The sequence below is a fragment of the Oncorhynchus gorbuscha genome, linkage group LG03 (genome assembly GCF_021184085.1).
Source record: "Oncorhynchus gorbuscha isolate QuinsamMale2020 ecotype Even-year linkage group LG03, OgorEven_v1.0, whole genome shotgun sequence".
Lineage (NCBI taxonomy): Eukaryota > Metazoa > Chordata > Actinopteri > Salmoniformes > Salmonidae > Oncorhynchus > Oncorhynchus gorbuscha.
The window spans coordinates 16771368-16791642 of NC_060175.1; the positions used below are offsets into that span (position 1 = coordinate 16771368).

Genomic DNA, 20275 nt, shown 5'->3' on the forward strand with positions numbered 1-20275 from the left:
CTGTCACACTGACCAACCCACTGTCATAATATGGAATCATAGTATTAGTCTTCAGTTCGTAATCCACCCTCTCTCTCTCTGTAGAAGAGGACGTCTACCACAGGGGGCATAGATGAGCCCAAACAGGAGGGCCTGGATTGCGAGGAGTGGAGCAGAGGGAACCCCACAGGGAGTAACCCCACACCCCACCAAGCAGGGGTGGGGATAAGCACCCGTCGTGCAACTTGCACGACTGTGAGTCGGACTTCCCTCCCCCTTAGCGCCACATTCTCTTTTTGAACTTGGTGTCCAATTTTCCCATTTAATTTATCCCTAAACAGAATCTCCCTCTCGGTCTCCAGGAACCATCCTCAGCAGCCGATGCAGACAAGACTCAGACGTCCGCCGCTCCCCTCCCGGCCCCCCTTGCTCCCCCCAAGCCTCCCCCGGCCCGCACCTCCAAGCCCCGGCCTAAGAGCCGTATCTCGCGCTACCGCTCCAGCTCGTCACAGCGCGCCCGGCGCCAGCGGCAGGCCCTGGCCCAGCAACAGGCGGCCCTGGAGCAGGGGATGGCAGCTGAGATGCAGGAGAGCCCCCTGGGGGCCCCTGGTTCAGAGCTGGGCCTGGTGGACGGGGCACTGGGAGTTGGGCAGGTCTTAGACGGAGACGGCCTGAGTGCTCTGAACAAGGGCAACCTGCCCAAGACCAAGAAGGTGAGAGGGATGGGCCTGGCTTCCAACCACCTTTTTGGGGATTTAATCATTATTATTAATTGACTCTTTATTAAACCGGAGAACTCTTTTGAGGTTAAGAACCTCTTTTTCCTTGCTGAATTACAGAATTATAGGCTAATATCAACACAATAAAAGTACCACACACAAACTTGACAATTTGTCCCTAAAAAGTCTCCCCCCACCCTCCAGTATCTGGTGACAGAGTGGCTGAATGACAAGGTGCTGGACAAGGCAGCCCAGCAGGAGGTGCCCACTGTGGAGCGGCAGCTGCGCATCACCACCGACCCCACGGTGCTGGCCACCACCCTCAACATGCTGCCGGGCCTGACTGCCTCGCCACTCATCTGCACAGCGCCCAAGCACTACGTGCGCTTTGGCTCGCCCTTCAACCCCGAGCGACGGCGCCGGCCCGTCAGCGTGGACGCAGCCTACGGCTCCTTCAAGAAGGTACCGTTGGAGAGAAACAGCGTTGTGGGAGTTGTCATAAAGTCAGTTATGGTTTCAATGGAGAATAAATTAGATGGAGAAAATGTAGTGTAATGTGCAGCAGGTGCTCGAGAGGCTGTTGGTCTCCTTTCCCCTAAAAGTGTGCACTTGTTCACTTCCCTTCATAAATGTGAAAGCGTTTCAGTATATTGTCTCAGGCTGATATCTATTTGTATCTGTGTTCAGAGATGGATCCAACAGGCCCAGTGCGAGAGTGGGCCGTGCTCGGGAGGCCTGGAGGACGGCACCGAGTCCACCTCTTCTCACCAAAGTAACAGCAGCAGCTCCACCCCCAACCCTTTTAAAGCAGGTATCCACCGCTTTTTAGTCTGTTCACTGTCTACTAACAAGTCTAGTAGTGTTTGTAATCTAGTACAGATCTGATTTCAAATACGTTGAGAATTCGTTTTAGGCTGGGTTTGCACTTTTGGAACTTTTCTATTGGTTCCACTGCAACATCCAAACTCAATTAAGCACAGATACAATATTTTAAAGGATTTTTAATAGTTTTGAAGCCACGTCTGGTGTAGTGTTCTTGCAGTTGGAGGTTATTTCAAATTGATCTCAAAATAAATGTTGATTCAAAATAGATGAATAACCAATTGTTTTACCTTCTTTGCCCTAATTAGTCAACCATGCACATCATTTAATTTTAAATTAACTTAACACCAAATGAAGATCCTTTTAATCATCGTCTGTTCAACCTCTTTTTCGTGTCGTTTGAGATTCCCAAAGATTGGAAAGCAGCTGTGGTCATCCCCCTCTTCAAAGGGGGGGGAACAGTCTTGACCCAAACTGCAACGGTCCTATATCTAACCTACCCTGCCTTTCTAAGGTCTTCGAAAGCCAAGTCAACAAACAGATTACCGACCATTTCGAATCCCGCCATACCTTCGCCGCTATGCAATCTGGTTTCCGAGCTGGTCATGGGTGCACCTCAGCCACGCTCAAGGTCCTAAACGATATCTTAACCGCCATCGATAAGAAACAATACTGTGCAGCCGTATTCATTGATCTGGCCAAGGCTTTCGACTCTGTCAATCACCACATCCTCATCGACAGACTCAATAGCCTTGGTTTCTCAAATGACTGCCTCGCCTGGTTCACTGACTACTTCTCTGATAAGAGTTCAGTGTGTCAAATAGGAGGGCCTGTTGTCCGGACCTCTGGCAGTCTCTATGGGGGTGCCGCAGGGTTCAATTCTCGGACCGACTCTCTTCTCTGTATACATCAATGATGTCGCTCTTGCTGCTGGTGAGTCTCTGATCCACCTCTACGCAGACGACACCATTCTCTATACCTCTGGCCCTTCTTTGGACACTGTGTTAACTAACCTCCAGACGAGCTTCAATGCCAAAGAACTCTCCTTCCGTGGCCTCCAATTGCTCTTAAATACAAGTAAAACTAAATGTATGCTCTTCAACCGATTGCTGCCCGCGCCTGCTCGCCCGTCCAGCATCACTACTCTGGAAGGTTCTGACTTAGGTATTTCCAGTTGTCCACATATTCTGTGTCTGTCTGGTTAGACTGTAAACTCTCCTTCCAGACTCACATCAAACATCTCCAATCCAAAGTTAAATCTAGAATTGGCTTCCTATTTCGCAACAGAGCATCCTTCACTCATGTTTGGCACATACCCTTGTAAAACTGACCATCCTACCGATCCTCGACTTCGGCGATGTCATTTACAAAATAGCCTACAATACCCTACTCAATAAATTGGATGCAGTCTATCATGGTGCCATCCGTATTGTCACCAAAGCCCCATATACTACCCACCGCTGCGACCTGTATGCTCCCGGTGGCTGGCCCTCGCTTCATATTCGTCGCCAAACCCACTGGCTCCAGGTCATCTACAAGACCCTGCTAGGTAAAGTCCCCCCTTAGCTCGCTGGTCACCATAGCTGCACCCACCTGTAGCACGTTCTCCAGCAGGTATATCTCTCTGGTCACCCCCAAAACCAATTCTTCCTTTGGCCTACTCTCCTTCCAGTTCTCTGCTGCCAATGACTGGATCGAACTACAAAAATCTCTGAAACTGGAAACACTTATCACCCTCACTAGCTTTAAGCACCAGCTGTCAGAGCAGCTCACAGATCACTGCACCTGTACATAGCCCATCTATAATTTAGCCCAAACAACTACCTCTTCCCTACTGTATTTATGTATTTATTTTGCTCCTTTGCACCCCATTATTTATATCTCTACTTTGCACATTCTTCCACTGCAAATCTACCATTCCAGTGTTTTACTTGCTATATTGTATTTATTTCGCCACCATGGCCTGTTTTTTGCCTTTTCCTCCCTTATCTCACCTCATTTGCTGTATATGGACTTATTTTTCTACTTTATTATTGACTGTATGTTTGTTTTACTCCATGTGTAACTGTGTGTTGTAGTTTGTGTCAAACTGCTTTGCTTTATCTTGGCCAGGTCTCAGTTGTAAATGAGAATTTGTTCTCAACTTGCCTACCTGGTTAAATAAAATAAATAAATAAAAATCGGCATACGCTGGCACCTGTCACCGCAGATAATCTGAGGCTGTTGCTTTCTTTCCGCTCGCCGCTAAAAAGAACTGGCGGCACCCCCCAAGAAGCGGCGGTCCATTTACGGCCCAGAGGCGGAGGCGGCTCCACCACTTCCCGGCTCAGAAGAACACAGTCTGCTACTGCGGCCCCTATCACCCATCACGCCCCCGTTGCCCTCAGACCACCCCTTACTCAGCCCCGCCTCCTACGCTGCCCCCGCGCTGCTGGGTCGTTACGGCGACGAGGAGCACCGGCTGTCCAACGGCTATTCACCGCTGCCCTCGCTGCCCACCAGCCGCTGCAACACGCCGCTGCAGTTTGAGGTACTGGGGATACGGAGAACGCCCCTAGAACACACAGACACAAATATGACATACTGAAATACACACACACACCTACAAAACGATGGGCCACCCGAACAGGAAAATTCAGCTTTGAACTACAGTGCATATACATGGTTGTTTTCACTGTGCTACCTATCTGTTTGTAGTGGTATTTAATGTGTCTCTCTCCCTCTTTCCTACCCATCCAGAACATATCATCTCCAGAGGCCTCTCCTGTGCACAGGCCGGAGTCCATCTCTCCAGAGGTAGGTACCCCACAGACCCAGAGCAGCTGGCAGAGCACTGAAGCCAGGGCTAGATGACTTTCACTTTAGTCTCCCGGGACAGGGAACACGGGCCGGTGAGGGCAGTTTTGTGTCAGTGTTCATCTTGTAACTGTTCTCCTCTGCTCCACCTATAGCCGTGCCTGCGGCCCGACTTTGACGCCCAGTGCTGCGCCCTGCAGTTTCCAGACCTCTCCCTGTCCTCGGGCCTGGAGAGCCCCGTGCCTGCCATGTCGGATGACTTCACTCTCCTCTTGGCAACGGGGCCTCCTCCCGACACACAGGGGCCGCTCACCCCCTTGACACCGGGTACCCCCTCCGAGTCGGCCCTGCAGGCCAGAGAGCAGAGCTTCAGGACGGAGTTCAACCTCATCTACACCTGCTCCCCACTCAACGCCAACCTGGGAAACCTCGCCCCTGCTGCCCCCACTGACAGGCGCATCAGCCAATCAGAGGGCAGCTATTCCCCGGCCGAGTCCTTCTACAGCACCGTGAGTGGCCAGGGGATCCTGGCGGAGGCGGGGTCTGACTCGCTGTCGCCCTACGGCGAGCCGCACTTTGGCGGCAGCTACCCGGATGGCGGCACGCCACCCCACCACACCAGCAACCCACCACAGAAGAAGAAGGCAAGTCCTCCAACTCGCTCAGCTTCTTCCTGCTTTAGTTTTTTACACCCTGAGAAATTAAACTGTTAATGAAGATATTTCTGTTCGAATTACATTCCCAAATGGGGGTACGATAGGTAGGTCATGTCTGTAGTGAAAGTGTGGAAGTAGTGCCTACTTGCTTATTGGTATAAGGTCTGAATTTGAGTGGAGAGTGGTATTGAGACTGTGGTATGAAAATGTAAAGGATGCTCAGTCATTGTGTGGTCTTTACTTGCTTTGTGTTTTCTATTCACGATGTGTCAAATAGATTGGTCTCAGTGACTCCACATCAAGATATAATTAAATCAAAATAGACCTGGGGTAATTATTTTCCAAAAAGGCTACATCGTTTTAAAAAATTAAAAAATATTTTGTTACATTGATCTTTTCTATTGTCTGTCAGTTGGCTGCATGGACTTTCACCTGTCTTCAGAAAGGAATACTACGGGACCACATTTCTCTTTATGTACTGTCTCCTACTGCAGCTAGCCCAACAGGTTGTGTTGTCCACCCTGTCACTCCCCCTATGCTCCTCCTGAAACCTTTGCCAAGTCTTTCTTCCACTGTTTTTTCCAAGGCAGAGGGCCATCCTGCAAACCGTTAGTCTGCTGACAGGACAGCCAGATTACCAGGCTATAGCAGTAAGACGTGAATACAAGACAGTACAAAATATGGTGAATATTTCCATACGACCATTTAGAAGTGTGCATGTAAATATTGTTTTGCATTTGCATACAAACCCCACCCCCGTCCGCCAAACCCCCCCCCCCCTTCTCCAAAAACGTACCATGAGTATCATCAATTTATCTAAACATCTCTATATCTAAACATCCGTTTATCTAAACATCTCTATATCTGAAACATGGTCATCAGCTCGGAGTGCCATACAACGATGCTGATGGTTCATGATATCATCTTCAGCCTGGCGAGTTTGGGCCGGGCCTTGCTGGCTTCACTGGCCATTTGTCTATGGTCCACCTCATCCATAGTTCTGTCCTCCTGTGCCTGCATCCTCTTTCACCAGCCTTGACCCACACCCAAGTCAGATCATACCAGCAGTATGGCCAATTCCAATCTAAGAGCCATACTAGCTGCCCTTCAAGAGACACCCCCAAGGATCCAAGGACAATCAGAAGGCCCATAAAATAAGCATTTGGAGCCTGAAATTGTTCTAAGGGCCCAATTGGAATCAAAAGGCCCTAACAAATACAGTAGTCCTCAGATCCCAAGATCCTAGTGCGTGGCCCTTCTTCAAGTCCTAAGGCCCTGATGGCAACCCTATGGGTCTAGGTGGGGCCCCCTGAGTGCCTCCCCCTACCCTTCTCTCCACCCTCTTTTGGTTCAGCTCACCGCACCCCGATAGCCCTGATATCGGACCGTCTAGTCAGCCAGCCTGCTCCATATCTCTCACCCCCCATCCCCCTGGACCCTCCTTAAGTCTCCTGCCTTTGCCATGACAACATTCCGCCAGACTGTTCTCTCTCTCATTGTCTCTGAGTGTGATTGAATGTACCAGACTGTTCTCTCTCTCATTGTATCTGAGTGTGATGGAATGTACCAGACTGTTCTCTCTCTCATTGTCTCTGAGTGTGATTGAATGTACCAGACTGTTCTCTCTCTTAATGTCTCTGAGTGTGATTGAATGTACCAGACTGTTCTCTCTCTCAATGTCTCTGAGTGTGATTGAATGTACCAGACTGTTCTCTCTCTCATTGTCTCTGAGTGTGATTGAATGTACCAGACTGTTCTCTCTCTCATTGTCTCTGAGTGTGATTGAATGTACCAGACTGTTCTCTCTCTCATTGTCTCTGAGTGTGATTGAATGTACCAGACTGTTCTCTCTCTCATTGTCTCTGAGTGTGATTGAATGTACCAGACTGTTCTCTCTCTCATTGTCTCTGAGTGTGATTGAATGTACCAGACTGTTCTCTCTCTTAATGTCTCTGAGTGTGATTGAATGTACCAGACTGTTCTCTCTCTCATTGTCTCTGAGTGTGATTGAATGTACCAGACTGTTCTCTCTCTCATTGTATCTGAGTGTGATTGAATGTACCAGACTGTTCTCTCTCTCATTGTCTCTGAGTGTGATTGAATGTACCAGACTGTTCTCTCTCAATGTCTCTGAGTGTGATTGAATGTACCAGACTGTTCTCTCTCTCATTGTCTCTGAGTGTGGGTAGGTGTACTGTAGTGGGTGTGGGTAGGTGTACTGTAGTGGGTATGTGTACTGTAGTGGGTGCTCTGTGGTTCTGTTTACATTGTGTTGCTTGTTTTCGTGTCTGACCTCACAGTAGTTGCTTTGTGTGATGTTTCGTTTGATGATGACAACGACCAGTTGCCTGTGCTGATGATAGATTTTGAACGTTACTAACTATCTGTAAAGCACAGAAAGGCTTCAAACGCAAACAGAAGGTCAGTGCGTGAACATGATTACTTCCCGATTCTGGTAATGGCACCGATACCAATAATCTGGTACAAAAATGTGTTTTGGTTACCATTCAGCAGGTGGTTGGTCCCAACACTGTAAGGACAGAGTGCTGAAGCTATACTGGGTTGTTTCTGTCTTTTGCCATATGACTCGTTCCAATGGTCATCCCTCCCAAGGTATTGTTTATTTTTTACACCTATCAACTTCAGATAACCACTCCAACAGAGGATGAGGTTGACCAATCATAGAACAAAATAGAACTTCCAGGATGGTAGAAGTATTAAATTGTTGACCAGTGCTGGTTGCTCTTTTCGGTTAAAAGGATCTACACAGTCTTCGCAATGGATCCGACAGAGATTAGTTTGCGTTGCTCTCTACATTATGTAGTTCTACATACTTTTGTGCTCTTGAATTTTTGGAACGCCACTCATACGGAGCTCGGTAGCTCTATTTGAGTAGACTGCGACATCACTGTGGAGAGCCCTTTAGGATTTGGGAACATTTAGGATGTTTGCTCTTTTGGAAATCAGTTGGTAACATGTAAGCGAATGTACATTCAAGGTAGAGTCGTCTTAATAGTTGATATGATGCATGACGTTGTCTGTCCATACCGCTCTGGTGATAACGGGTGTCGCAATGCACCCAGTGGTATTGTGTGACACCATGGCGTGTGTAACCTCATGGCACTAAGCCTGTACATATGGCTGACTAGGAGTGGTTATTTTTCCTCGACTCCTCAGGTGTCTCTGCTGGAGTACCGTAAGAGGAAGCAGGGGAGCAGCAGGGACCCCGAGCACGGGGGCAGCTCCCTGGGCACCCCCACCTGCCTCGGCTCCGTCTGTGCCAGCGCCGAGTCCCCCAGAGGCCCCCATTCCCTCCACTTGCAGCCCTCGTCCTCCCCCCACAGCTCCTTCTCCTCCCCCCCCCAGATGGAGGAGGTGAGCCCCCCAGATAACCACCACCACACCACCACCTCCCACGCCCCGGGACCACCACAGCAACAGCAGCCCAGAGATCAGGAGAGCATCAGCCACTGGTAAGACTAGATATCGCTGCCACACCACATTCTCTCACAGTATTTTGTTTCCTGTCACTGTTTTCAGACATATCCACCTTTGCTGTCACACCTTTTTTATGTTGTGTGTCGTCTCCAGACATAGCCAGCTCATCTAAACATAAATCCCTGATTGAGCGTACTGTACATGACGGTGTCGGTGTTGTGCTTTGGTCCAGGATGGTGCCCACAACAGTAGAGCGGCTGAGGGAGGGCCAGGGAGTCTTAGAGCGGGTACTGAGGGGCTCCCTCAAGATGGACCGCGTGCTGAAGAGGACGGATGGCTCGGCTGCTGAGAAGGACCCTGGTACTGTACTCGTTTTCACTACCGGTTTTTCTCGTTTTCACATGAATGTGGTGTAGTAGAAAATTCAGACCAGATGTCATCCTGTCCACGTTATTTTCTGAAATATAGGCTGAAGGCCAGGTTTGTCTTGTCTGACATGTAGATATCTAGCCTAGTTTGAAACACAAGACTGTTGCTGAATTAAGGTTCAGAGGTTTCAGGGAATGTGCATGCATGTACCATCTGTTCTCCTGTTAAACTTGTGTCCTGTTGTGTGTTATCCCAGATGTAGACCGGTATGAGATCCAGACAGTTCCCCTGGCCTCTCCCATGAAGAGCCCACAGACATACAGCCCGTCTGTCTACACTTACCAGGTATTGTACTACATCATTTGTGAGAATTTAGTGTATGGTTTTGTCTGGCTAGCGGTGTAATCATTTCTTATAACAGCTTCAAATGAAATGTTTTACAACGAAAACTAGCGTTTGTTGGACAGGCTCAGCAAACCGAGAGACCTACCTGAATCTGTCCAATAGAAACGCTAGAATAAAAAGAAAATAAGTTTTGTAACTGTTTTGTTTACACCTGTTTTTTTTGTGTGGGGGGGGGTGCTAATTTGTTTGAGGTGTGTACTGGGTGTCAGGTTCATTATAAGTCATTTGTGTGTGTTGTCATTCTAAGGTGCAGCCCCCCTTATTGGAGAGCCACCAGCAGACAGTGGACAGTCCAGCCTTCCTTCAGCAAAGCGTGTCCTCTCCATTCCATGGCTCCTACAGCCCCTCGGCTCCCTTTCCCTCAGTTCAGGGCTTCTACCCTCGCCTGTCTCAAGACCACTCGCAGCATCATCCACAACAGCCACTCAACTCCTCGCCCTCCTTCCCCAACCAGACAACCTCCTCTGCAGACTCAGCCCTATGTGGGGCTTCCAGACCACCAGGAGGCGCTCTGCACCAGTCGAGCGGCAGCAGCAGTATGGACGGGTCCCACACGTACAGCGCCGGGAGCCAGCTAAAAGCAAGCCTCTTGAACAGCGGGTTGTCAGGGTCTCCTACCCCTGGCTCCAGGGCTCACGGCAACCCTAAAACAGACTTTGGCGCCAGTGTGGCGGGGAACCACACCTCCAGACTGAGCCAGCAGCTGGCGTCCCGGAGCCTGAAACCAGGCAGCCCCGGTCAGACGGTGCTGCAGGCCGGCTCCAGGCTTCTGGCGGCCACCGCCGGCCAACACTACCCGCAACGCGGGGGCACCACTCAGTCCGTTCCAGCACCCCCCCATACAGGGGCCAGGAGTAAGGACACAGTCAGGAAGCGTTTAGGATGTTGTGTGTGTGTTTTTGAGTGAGTGAAATGGTGTACCTCCTCTCCTAAACCTTCTGGAGAAACTAGGTTTGGGGATATGTACAGACCTCCGAGGAGCCACGACTCTGCTTCTTGTATTTCTCCTTATTTTCTGTCTTTCTTGCGGAAAACGATTTACTGTGTTCTGCGGAAAACAATTTACTGTGTTCTGCGGAAAACAATTTACTGTGTTCTGCGTCAAGCTAATCGAGGAACTTCAACATCCTCAAGGAATCAATGGAAAAAGAGGAAGAAAATACATGTTCAACAAAAAAGAGAAATCATTTGTAACTTGAAATGACCCTGACATGAACAGACTGTGTAAAACAGGCTAAGTAGATGGTGAAACTCAACCATGAGTATCTGTGTTTGTTTTTGAAGAAATGTACCTGTTGTTTTGGTACCTGGTTTGATAATGTTAAGATTTTGTTGAGGTAACTTTTTGTTATTTGGCCAGCAGCAGGGTCAGTCCTGCAGTATACATGTGTTTAGTTTGGAAAGGGTAAACGATACCAGCAAGAGCGTATGTGTGTATCATCCGTTATAAAGATGCTGAGAGGGTGGCAGCTATGAGCTCCCTAAAAATCATTCCATATGATTTCCAACTTTTTGTGTAAAATGTTTTTCTGAAAATTCTTGATCTGTTTTTCACTGTTCTTTGATTTTCTTCTGCTCTTTGTTTTCCTTCCCCACTTGACTGTTTTGATTTGCTATATTACTACTTCACAGTAGATTTGCTATATTGTACTTGAGTCAAACAGATCTTGTAATTCATGGTGCTGCAGTTGTTTTCGTTTTAAGTTATTTACAGTTAAATCCAGTTATGTTTCCCACAAATCGGTTGATTCAATTCGCCATCTGTAATTTGGAATCAAACTTTTGCCAGAAATGCATCCTAGTAATCGTTAACACCTTTTTGTGCTGGAATGCAGTGACAGTGAGAAGTAAGAAGAATATATATATATATTATTTTTACTCCGTTGTTGGGTTTGTCGTCTCTTTTGAATCCTGTCGGATTAGTTTTATCAAAATGTATTGAGAATATATTTCTCTCCTTCTGACCATTCCTTACATTCCATATGCCACCTGAGAAAACAGGAGGATGGTTTGAACGGTATAAAAAAGCTGCTGTGTTCTCCTTATTTGTTGCTGCTTCAAGAAGTCTCACTTTCCACAGAATTAGGGTCCTTACCAACTGAATACTAAACAAAAAGATGAAAATCACAATGCAAAATGAGTCATGTGCCATGACCACAGCATTGGGACTTTCAATCAACGTTAAATGACATTGCTGATGCACGCTGGGAGTTGTAGTACCCTAGTGCCAGGAAGATGGAAATCGTTCAGACTGGACAGTCTAATTTGGTTGGGAGTAAATGTCTTTGGGGCCCCAGGAACCACACTGGGGCTTCGGAAAGAGGGACTGGCCAGCTTGACCGGACACTTGACCTTTCTTCTTATTGCCTCATCCACAGACGTAAGGTACTCACTGTTTGAATGAATGTTTGACAGAATACTTCCTGAAAAATGTCACCCAAAATTACCAGCACCTTAATTAAAGAAATAACCCCTAAAATGAAACAAAAATGACAATGTATGATCCTGTGTACTATCAAATGTGTTAAACTGTAAAGATAAATCTAGTACACTAAATTTGCCGCATGATATTTATTTTCTGGGACTGACAGATGGTCGGATTGGGATGATTAGGTCTGTTGACAAAGTCTTTGTTTTTACTCTTCACTTTCGACTCCCAGAGAAACTGGACACTGCATTTTTTTGGGGGGGTGACGTTTAACTCGTTTTATTTTTTACACAACATAGTGGTGACTATGTGGACTCCCCCATCCAAAAGAGAAAAAAGCAGAAGAGATGTTAATGCATTTTCATAATAAAGTACTGATGATGTATTTAGAAAAATGCCCATGTTGATATTTCATGCACTATCCGTTCCCAAAAACCTGTTGAAGAAATAGTAGACATTTATTTACACAGTATGTAACACTGCCATGTTTTATTTGAAATAATTGATTATATACATATACTGTATACACAGTGACGTGAACGGTGAAATATATCCTTATCCTGAACAACTAATCGACGGGTGAGGCTAGGGAGTTGCCCTGTAAGGCTGAGTAAACGCCACAGTCAAGCTTTCTGCTGAGCAATTCATCACTGACAATTGTGTGAAGTTACACGCTCTGCCATGCACAGCTCAAATCTCAGTGCGGGTGAAGTCGCAAAGAGTTTGCGGAGCCTGTATGGAGCGTGCATAGTAGAGTGTAAATCCAGCCTCGGGTTGTGAAGTTGACCGATGGCGCTCTCGCTTCCTCACATTGAAAACAGCGGTCTGCGACATACAGAAGACTGAACACCTACGAAGGAACCGATATAGACCTTTGTAACACTTCATGGCAATGAAGGGTATCTGGTTGAGATTTGAGGGCCACACTCGGGCAGTACCGGGTAATAGCGTCGACATCTAGAAGCACGCCGTTTCTTGTCACGAGGTCAAATCAAACTTTTATTTGTAAAATGATACGCATCATCTGGATATGTGTGCAACAAAAGTTCAACATTCACATTCTGCTACCATTTATGTCACGCCGTCTACGCATACGATTTGATGCATACTGTAATGAAACAGCAGGGACCCGAGGTCCGGCGCGCTATCGACTACTGCTGCAAAAGCATCCAGCGGCACAGTCGATTTACCGCGGTTATAAACCCAGGGTCGTTACACATACGTTCGACAAAATCCAATTTATACATGAAGCACTGCAACTGCCTATGCAATGCTGCACGGGAACCACAGCTTTCCATTGTAAATTTAATGTACTTTTTGTGTACCGAAAAAATAATGACACTGTCGATGTGATCAAGATCAGTGGTCACTAAAGTAAGGAGAGGAGGGCAGGAAGCTGAGCACTCATATTGGATGTTAGGACACTACTGTACAGTCAGCGTATGTTGCTACTTTTTATGGTACTTGTGTTTGAGAATCTATAGGAATTTGAATCTATGCCCATTTGGAATCCGTGCCAATCGAGGTCCTTCTGTCCCACTTTTTAGTAACATTAACACACACACACAATCTGACCCCTACACACATTTATTGAAACGAAGGACTAAACTTTTAGAGTTGGGTCGTTCAATTTGGGAATTGGTTCCTTTGATTGAACAAGTTGATCAATTGAAGGTTGGATGTGGTCAGTTCTCTGCATGATAACTACGTAATTGAAGAGGTTGTCCACAGCCAGAGTCTTGCGATCGTGTGTGTTGACTATAGGGGGGCATGCCTTCACCAGATCCAGCTGTAGGCTTGACACTCCACCTCCGGGACCTCCTTATAAACCACGCGGTAGCCACACTCCGTTGGAACCCGCTGGCACTTGTTGGGCCATGTGGTAGGTTTCATCGGTCTGGGGATATGAACGAAAAAAAGACGTGATATTGGCAAAAACGGAATTCATGTTTGGTTTATATGTTTGACTTGCATAATGTCACTAATTTGGTCCGTTTACTCACGAGAGACAGAAGTAGTCATTTTCGTGGCATTTGCACTTGTTACAACCCCTGTAGAAGGGCTGTCCAGGCTCAAACGAAACCTCTTTGTAGATACATGGACCTGCAGTCAATGAATACAGAGAACAATTGATAACGGTGCAGGTTGTTACATTGCACGGCATGCACAAATGCAAGGATTTGCAAATAACCTCACGAGAGATTTGCGTGATCCCAAACTATTACTGGCCAGCATTACTTCAGCTGGCCAGTAGAGGGAGATGTTATATTAAACTGCTGAACGGTAAAGCCTTCCACACCAAAGAAGAGGTGACCCAAACTTGAGAAATAGATTCATTCAATGTACAGTACCAGTCAAAAGTTGACACACCTACTCATTCAATGATTTTTCTTTCTTTTGACTATTTTCTACATTTTATAATAACAGTGAAAACTATGAAATAACACATGGAATCATGTAGTAACCAAAAAAAAAAACGTGTCAAAATATATTTTATATTTGCGATTCTTCAAAGTAGCCACCCTTTGCCTCTTTGCACACTCTTGGCATTCTCGCAACCTGCTTCATGAAGTAGTCAGCTGGAATGTATTTCAATTAACAGGTGTGCCTTGTTCAAAGTGATTTTGTGGAATTGAATGCATTTGAGACAATTGGTTGTGTTGTGACAAGGTAGGGGTGGTACATACAGAAGATGGCCCTATTTGGTAAAAGACCAAGTCCATATTATGGCAAGAACAGCTCAAATAAGCAAAGAGAAATTAGAGTCTGTCATTACTTTAAGACAGTAAGATCAGTCAATCCAGAACATTTCTAGAACTTTGAAAGTTTCTTCAAGTGCAGTAGCAAAAACCATCAAGCGCTATGATGAAACTGGCTCTCATGAGGACCGACACAGGGAAGGAAGACCCAGAGTTACCTCTGCCACAGAGGATAAGTTCTTTAGAGTTACCAGCCTCAGAAGTTGCAGTCCAAATAAATGTAACAGACAAATCTCAACATCAACTGTTCAGAGGAGACTGTGTGAATCAGGCCTTCATGGTCGAATTACTGCAAAGAAACCACTACTAAAGGACACCAACAATAAGAAGAGACTTGCTTGGGCCAAGAAACACAAGCAATGGATATTAGAACGGTGGAAATGTGTCCTTTGATCTGATGAGTCCAAATTTGCGATTTTTGGTTCCAACCTATGTATCTTTGTGAGACAGAGTAGGTGAACGAATTATCTCCACATGTGTGGTTCCAACCATGAAGCATTCTGCAGTGATACGCCATCCCATCTGGTTTGCGCTTAGTGGGACTATCATCTGTTTTTCAACAGGACAATGACGCAACACACCTTCAAGCTGTGTAAGGGCTATTTGACTAGGAAGGAGAGTGATGGAGTGCTGCATCAGATGACCTGGCCTCCATAATCACCCGACCTCAACCCAATTGAGATGCTTTGGCAGGAGTTGGACCGCAGAGTGAAGGAAAAGCAGCCAAGTGCTCAGAATATGTAGAACACCTTCAAGACTGTTGGAAAAGCATTCGGGGGCGGCAGGGTAGCCTAGTGGTTAGAGCGTTGGACTAGTAACCGGAAGGTTGCAAGTTCAAACCCCCGAGCTGACAAGTTACAAATCTGTCGTTCTGCCCCTGAACAGGCAGTTAACACACTGTTCGTTCCTAGGCCGTCATTGAAAATAAGAATTTGTTCTTAACTGACTTGCCTGGTTAAATAAAGGTAAAAAATAAAAATAAATAAAATAAAAATCCAAGTGAAGCTGGTTGAGAGAATGCCAAGAGTGTGCAAAGCTGGCAACTTTGAAGAATCATAAATATAAAATATATTTAGATTTGTTGAACACTTTTTTGCTTATTACATGATTGCATATGTGTTATTTCATAGTGTCGATGTCTTCACTATTATTCTACAATGTAGAAAATTGCAAAAATAAAGAAAAACCCTTGAATGAAAGAACTTTTGACTGGTACTGTGTATGAAAATGCATTATCACATTTCATTTATGGTACAATCTTTATCTAGACTGATTTGTTGAGGTTTTCTGGTAATTTGTGGGGTTATGTTGAGTAGTTTGTTTTGTCAAGTCACTTCAATTGATGGAAGAAATATGTGTGAAATGTTTCTATTTGACCCCAGCCAAATTAGATGATTTATAGGGTTATAATGTTTCTATTTGACCCAAACCAGATTAGATTTATAGGGTTTTCTACTTTCTTTCTTTCACACCAAGGTAGAACCGAACATATAGAATCCCCTTGAAATAAGGAATTTATTGTCTTCAGGGGAGAAATTACTAAACATTTAACTGTGTTAAAGTGACTCTTCAGAACGTTTGTATAATTTCAGCCAGTAGTTTTGAAAGTGGTGCTCATGAGCCAAAAACGGGTCCCTGTTTTTCATCTACTACGTCATTCAATTGTGTACATCGTCATCCATTTAGTTTGTTACGTCCTGCACATTTTTATATGTTACATATCTAATTCGTACAATAGGTTACACATTTCTTGTGCTTAATATCTCGGACTGCATATTCCAATTGCTCAGATTCTTAAAAATAGACAACTCTTACCTGTGCACCAAAGGATGAATGGCAAGTTACCAGAAACATGTTACCCTTCTCTGGTAGTAAACCAATGTGCTACCTAGAACCATAACAGGTTCAGAACCCTTTTATTTTCATCCAGGTAGAATCTTTTTATGAAAGGATTCTTAAAGGGTTGTTTGTTGGGTAAAATGTTTCTAGTTGGAACCAAAAAAGGTTCTCCCGCAGCGACACCTGAAGAACCCTCCATTAACCCTATTTTCTAAGAGAGTATTTAATCAACGTTGTACTTCATCTGCGAGTCTGTACATGGCTGCCTGGGTCACTTGACAAGTCCAGATGAGACTGAGGGACAGACACAAAGCCCAGAGACAGACTGACATGCTGGGTCCAAATGCACGTCTCCTCCACGCCATGCCGGCCCGACTCCACTCCAAAAAGTCACAAGAATAAAGAAACAAAGAAATCTCTCTGAGGAAGAAGCAGGTCTTTACAATCCACTAACCTCTCAACAGCAGATGCTAATCGAGGGGAGTGAGTGAACATGTGTGTTTTAGTGAGAGAGCGTGAGCGCTGAAGGTCGGTGTGTGAAGAAGCTGGGAACAGGTTCTTTAAGCAAGGGGGGGACCAGATGGTTTGTCTGAGCCCTGTCAGAGTGTGGAGGTCTTAATTCTAACTGCTCAGCGATCCCTCACTCCAGATGGCCTTTATACCCTGTCCAACACCTGCTCTGACAGCCAAGGTACTGCACAGCGAAAAAAGAGAGAGGGAGAGAGCGAGAACGGGGGGAGGGTGGGACTAAACAGACATTTCTGTGCTTGTTTCTTTCCTCCCTCCTTTTCCACTCCTGTCTGTTCCATTCCACTCCTGTCTGTTCCATTCCACTCCTGTCTGGTCCATTCCACTCCTGTCTGGTCCATTCCACTCCTGTCTGGTCCATTCCACTCCTGTCTGTTCCATTCCACTCCTGTCTGGTCCATTCCACTCCTGTCTGTTCCATTCCACTCCTGTCTGGTCCATTCCACTCCTGTCTGTTCCATTCCACTCCTGTCTGTTCCATTCCACTCCTGTCTGGTCCATTCCACTCCTGTCTGGTCCATTCCACTCCTGTCTGGTCCAGATGGTTTGTCTGAGCCCTGTCAGAGTGTGGAGGTCTGTGCCATTCCAACTGCTCAGGTCCATTCCACTCCAGATGGCCTGTTCCATTCCACAGGGTATGTCTGTGCCATTCCACTCCTGTCTGTAACCATTCCACTCCTGTCTGTTCCAAAACCAAGGAGATGATCTGTTCCATTCCAAACAGTCTGTGCCATTCCACCCTGTCTGTTCCATTCCACAGTCCTGGAGAGTGCCATTCCAGTTCCTGTCTGGTCCATTCCAGACAAACTGTCTGTTCCATTCCACTGACAGCGTCTGTTCCATTCCACTCCTGTCTGTGCCATTCCACTCCTGTCTGTGCCATTCCACTCCTGTCTGTGCCATTCCACTCCTGTCTGTTCCATTCCATCCTGTCTGTGCCATTCACCGCCTGTCTGTGCCATTCCACTCCTGTCTGGTCAATTCCACTCTGTCTGTTCCATTCCACTCCATCACCTGTGCCAAACTCCTGTCTGGACCATTCCACCACCTGTTGTTCCATTCCATAAAGATCATCAAGGACATCAACCACTCCTGTCTGTGCCTGTTCACCCTGTCTGTTCCATTCCACTCCTGTCTGTTCCATTCCACTCAAAGTCTGTGACCATTCCACTCCTTCTGTTCCATTCCATCAGACTGTTAAATAGCCATTCCACTAACATTGTCTGGTCCATTCCACTCACTGTCTGTTCCATTCCACTCAACTGTTCCATTCCATTTTAATAATGTGCCATTCCATCCTGTCTGATGTAAATTCCACTCCACTGTCTGTGCCATTCCACTAATGTCTGTTCCATTCCACTCCTGTCTGTTCCATTCCAATCCTGTCTGTGCCATTCCACTCCTCGTCTGTCCATTATGTCCTGTCTGTATCATTCCACTTTCTGTGCCATTCCACTCCTGTCTGTTCCATTCCACTCATCTCATATGTGCCATTCCACTCCTGTCTGTTCCATTCCACTCCTGTCTGTTCCATTCACTCATTCTGTGCCATTCCATCCTGTCTGTACCATTCCACTCCTTACACTGTGTATTCCACTCCTGTTTTCCATTCCACTTGTCTGTGCCATTCCACTCCTGTCTGTTCCATTCCACTCCTGTCTGTTCCATTCCACAAGCATTTGTGCCATTCCATTAACATCTGCCATTCCACTCCTGTCTGTGACCATTCCATTTGTCTGTTCCATTCCACTCCTGGCTGTTCCATTCCACTCCTGTCTGTTCCATTCCACTCCTGTCTGTTCCATTCCACTCCTGTCTGTGCCATTCCACTCCTGTCTGTGCCATTCCACTCCTGTCTGTTCCATTCCACTCCTGTCTGTTCCATTCCACTCCTGTCTGTGCCATTCCACTCCTGTCTGTTCCATTCCACTCCTGTCTGGTCCATTCCACTCCTGTCTGTTCCATTCCACTCCTGTCTGTTCCATTCCACTCCTGTCTGTGCCATTCCACTCCTGTCTGTTCCATTCCACTCCTGTCTGTTCCATTCCACTCCTGTCTGTTCCATTCCACTCCTGTCTGTTCCATTCCACTCCTGTCTGTTCCATTCCACTCCTGTCTGTCCATTCCACTCCTGTCTGTGCCATTCCACTCCTGTCTGTTCCATTCCACTCCTGTCTGTGCCATTCCACTCCTGTCTGTTCCATTCCACTCCTGTCTGTTCCATTCCACTCCTGGCTGTGCCATTCCACTCCTGTCTGTGCCATTCCACTCCTGTCTGTGCCATTCCACTCCTGTCTGTTCCATTCCACTCCTGTCTGTTCCATTCCACTCCTGTCTGTTCCATTCCACTCCTGTCTGTTCCATTCCACTCCTGTCTGTTCCATTCCACTCCTGTCTGTTCCATTCCACTCCTGTCTGTGCCATTCCACTCCTGTCTGTTCCATTCCACTCCTGTCTGTTCCATTCCACTCCTGTCTGTTCCATTCCACTCCTGTCTGTTCCATTCCACTCCTGTCTGTCCATTCCACTCCTGTCTGTTCCATTCCACTCCTGTCTGTTCCATTCCACTCCTGTCTGTGCCATTCCACTCCTGTCTGTTCCATTCCACTCCTGTCTGTTCCATTCCACTCCTGTCTGGTCCATTCCACTCCTGTCTGTTCCATTCCACTCCTGTCTGTTCCATTCCACTCCTGTCTGTTCCATTCCACTCCTGTCTGTGCCATTCCACTCCTGTCTGTGCCAGGGAGCACCCCACACCCCCAAAGATGTTGTGGGGTGCTGAGGAGTATTTTTCTCTGCTCAAACAGGAGTAATAAAGGCCTAGTGCACACATTTATGTTTTAATCAGGGGGTGCTGCACCCCTACTTCCCACTACTATGCCCCCATCCCTCATTGTCTGGCTCGCTCATCTCCATTCTGGAGCACTCTCACTCCTGGTTGACTGGGTTATTGGTCCATCTTGCTCTATCTTGCTCTTGCTCTGGGCAAAGGGAAAAGTTCCACTAAATATTTAGACATTTCTTCTGACTCATTGGGTTTATATGAGCAAAGCACAGCTTCCAGAATCGTAACGCTAGGTGTGGAATGTGGACCGCTTAGTTTCAGGGATGTCCTGTGGGTGTCTGTGCCGGTGGAGTGTATAGTACTGTAACACGCTGGGTAGCTTCTTCACATGAAAAACACACACACACACACACACACACACACACACACACACACACACACACACACACACACACACACACACACACACACACACACACACACACACACACACACACACACACACACACACACACACACACACACACACACACACACACACACACACACACACTCTCAGCCAACCACAGCTGCGGTCTTACGTGGGAACAGGCTGTCTTGTACCTCTATCTGTCGTCACTGCCACACTCTGAATAACAATCACCCAGACGGGAAACTCTGGAGAGCTAACAGACGGAATGGGAACAACAGCCTCTCCGTATACTAACCCAGTCACCATGACTCAACCCCTTTTTCAATCCCTCCATTCAAGT

At 46.6% G+C, this 20275-nt stretch overlaps 1 protein-coding gene across 4 annotated transcripts in view; it reads left to right on the forward strand.

Moving 5' to 3' along the window:
• Positions 1 to 12007, forward strand: part of LOC124026780 (histone-lysine N-methyltransferase SETD5-like) — a 48571-nt gene extending 36564 nt beyond the window's left edge. For 3 of the 4 annotated variants that reach the window (XM_046339523.1, XM_046339525.1, XM_046339524.1), the window contains exons 13-24: positions 85 to 234; positions 342 to 692; positions 903 to 1160; positions 1386 to 1509; positions 3773 to 4050; positions 4260 to 4316; positions 4472 to 4960; positions 5563 to 5655; positions 8150 to 8445; positions 8643 to 8770; positions 9036 to 9124; positions 9432 to 12007. In XM_046339523.1, the coding sequence (XP_046195479.1) occupies positions 85 to 234; positions 342 to 692; positions 903 to 1160; positions 1386 to 1509; positions 3773 to 4050; positions 4260 to 4316; positions 4472 to 4960; positions 5563 to 5655; positions 8150 to 8445; positions 8643 to 8770; positions 9036 to 9124; positions 9432 to 10091 (2973 nt within the window). In that variant the 3' untranslated portion in view covers positions 10092 to 12007. The remainder of the gene's footprint in view (positions 1 to 84; positions 235 to 341; positions 693 to 902; positions 1161 to 1385; positions 1510 to 3772; positions 4051 to 4259; positions 4317 to 4471; positions 4961 to 5562; positions 5656 to 8149; positions 8446 to 8642; positions 8771 to 9035; positions 9125 to 9431) is intronic. The other variant, XM_046339526.1, reaches the window with a different exon arrangement.
• Positions 12008 to 20275: the final 8268 nt, after the last annotated feature.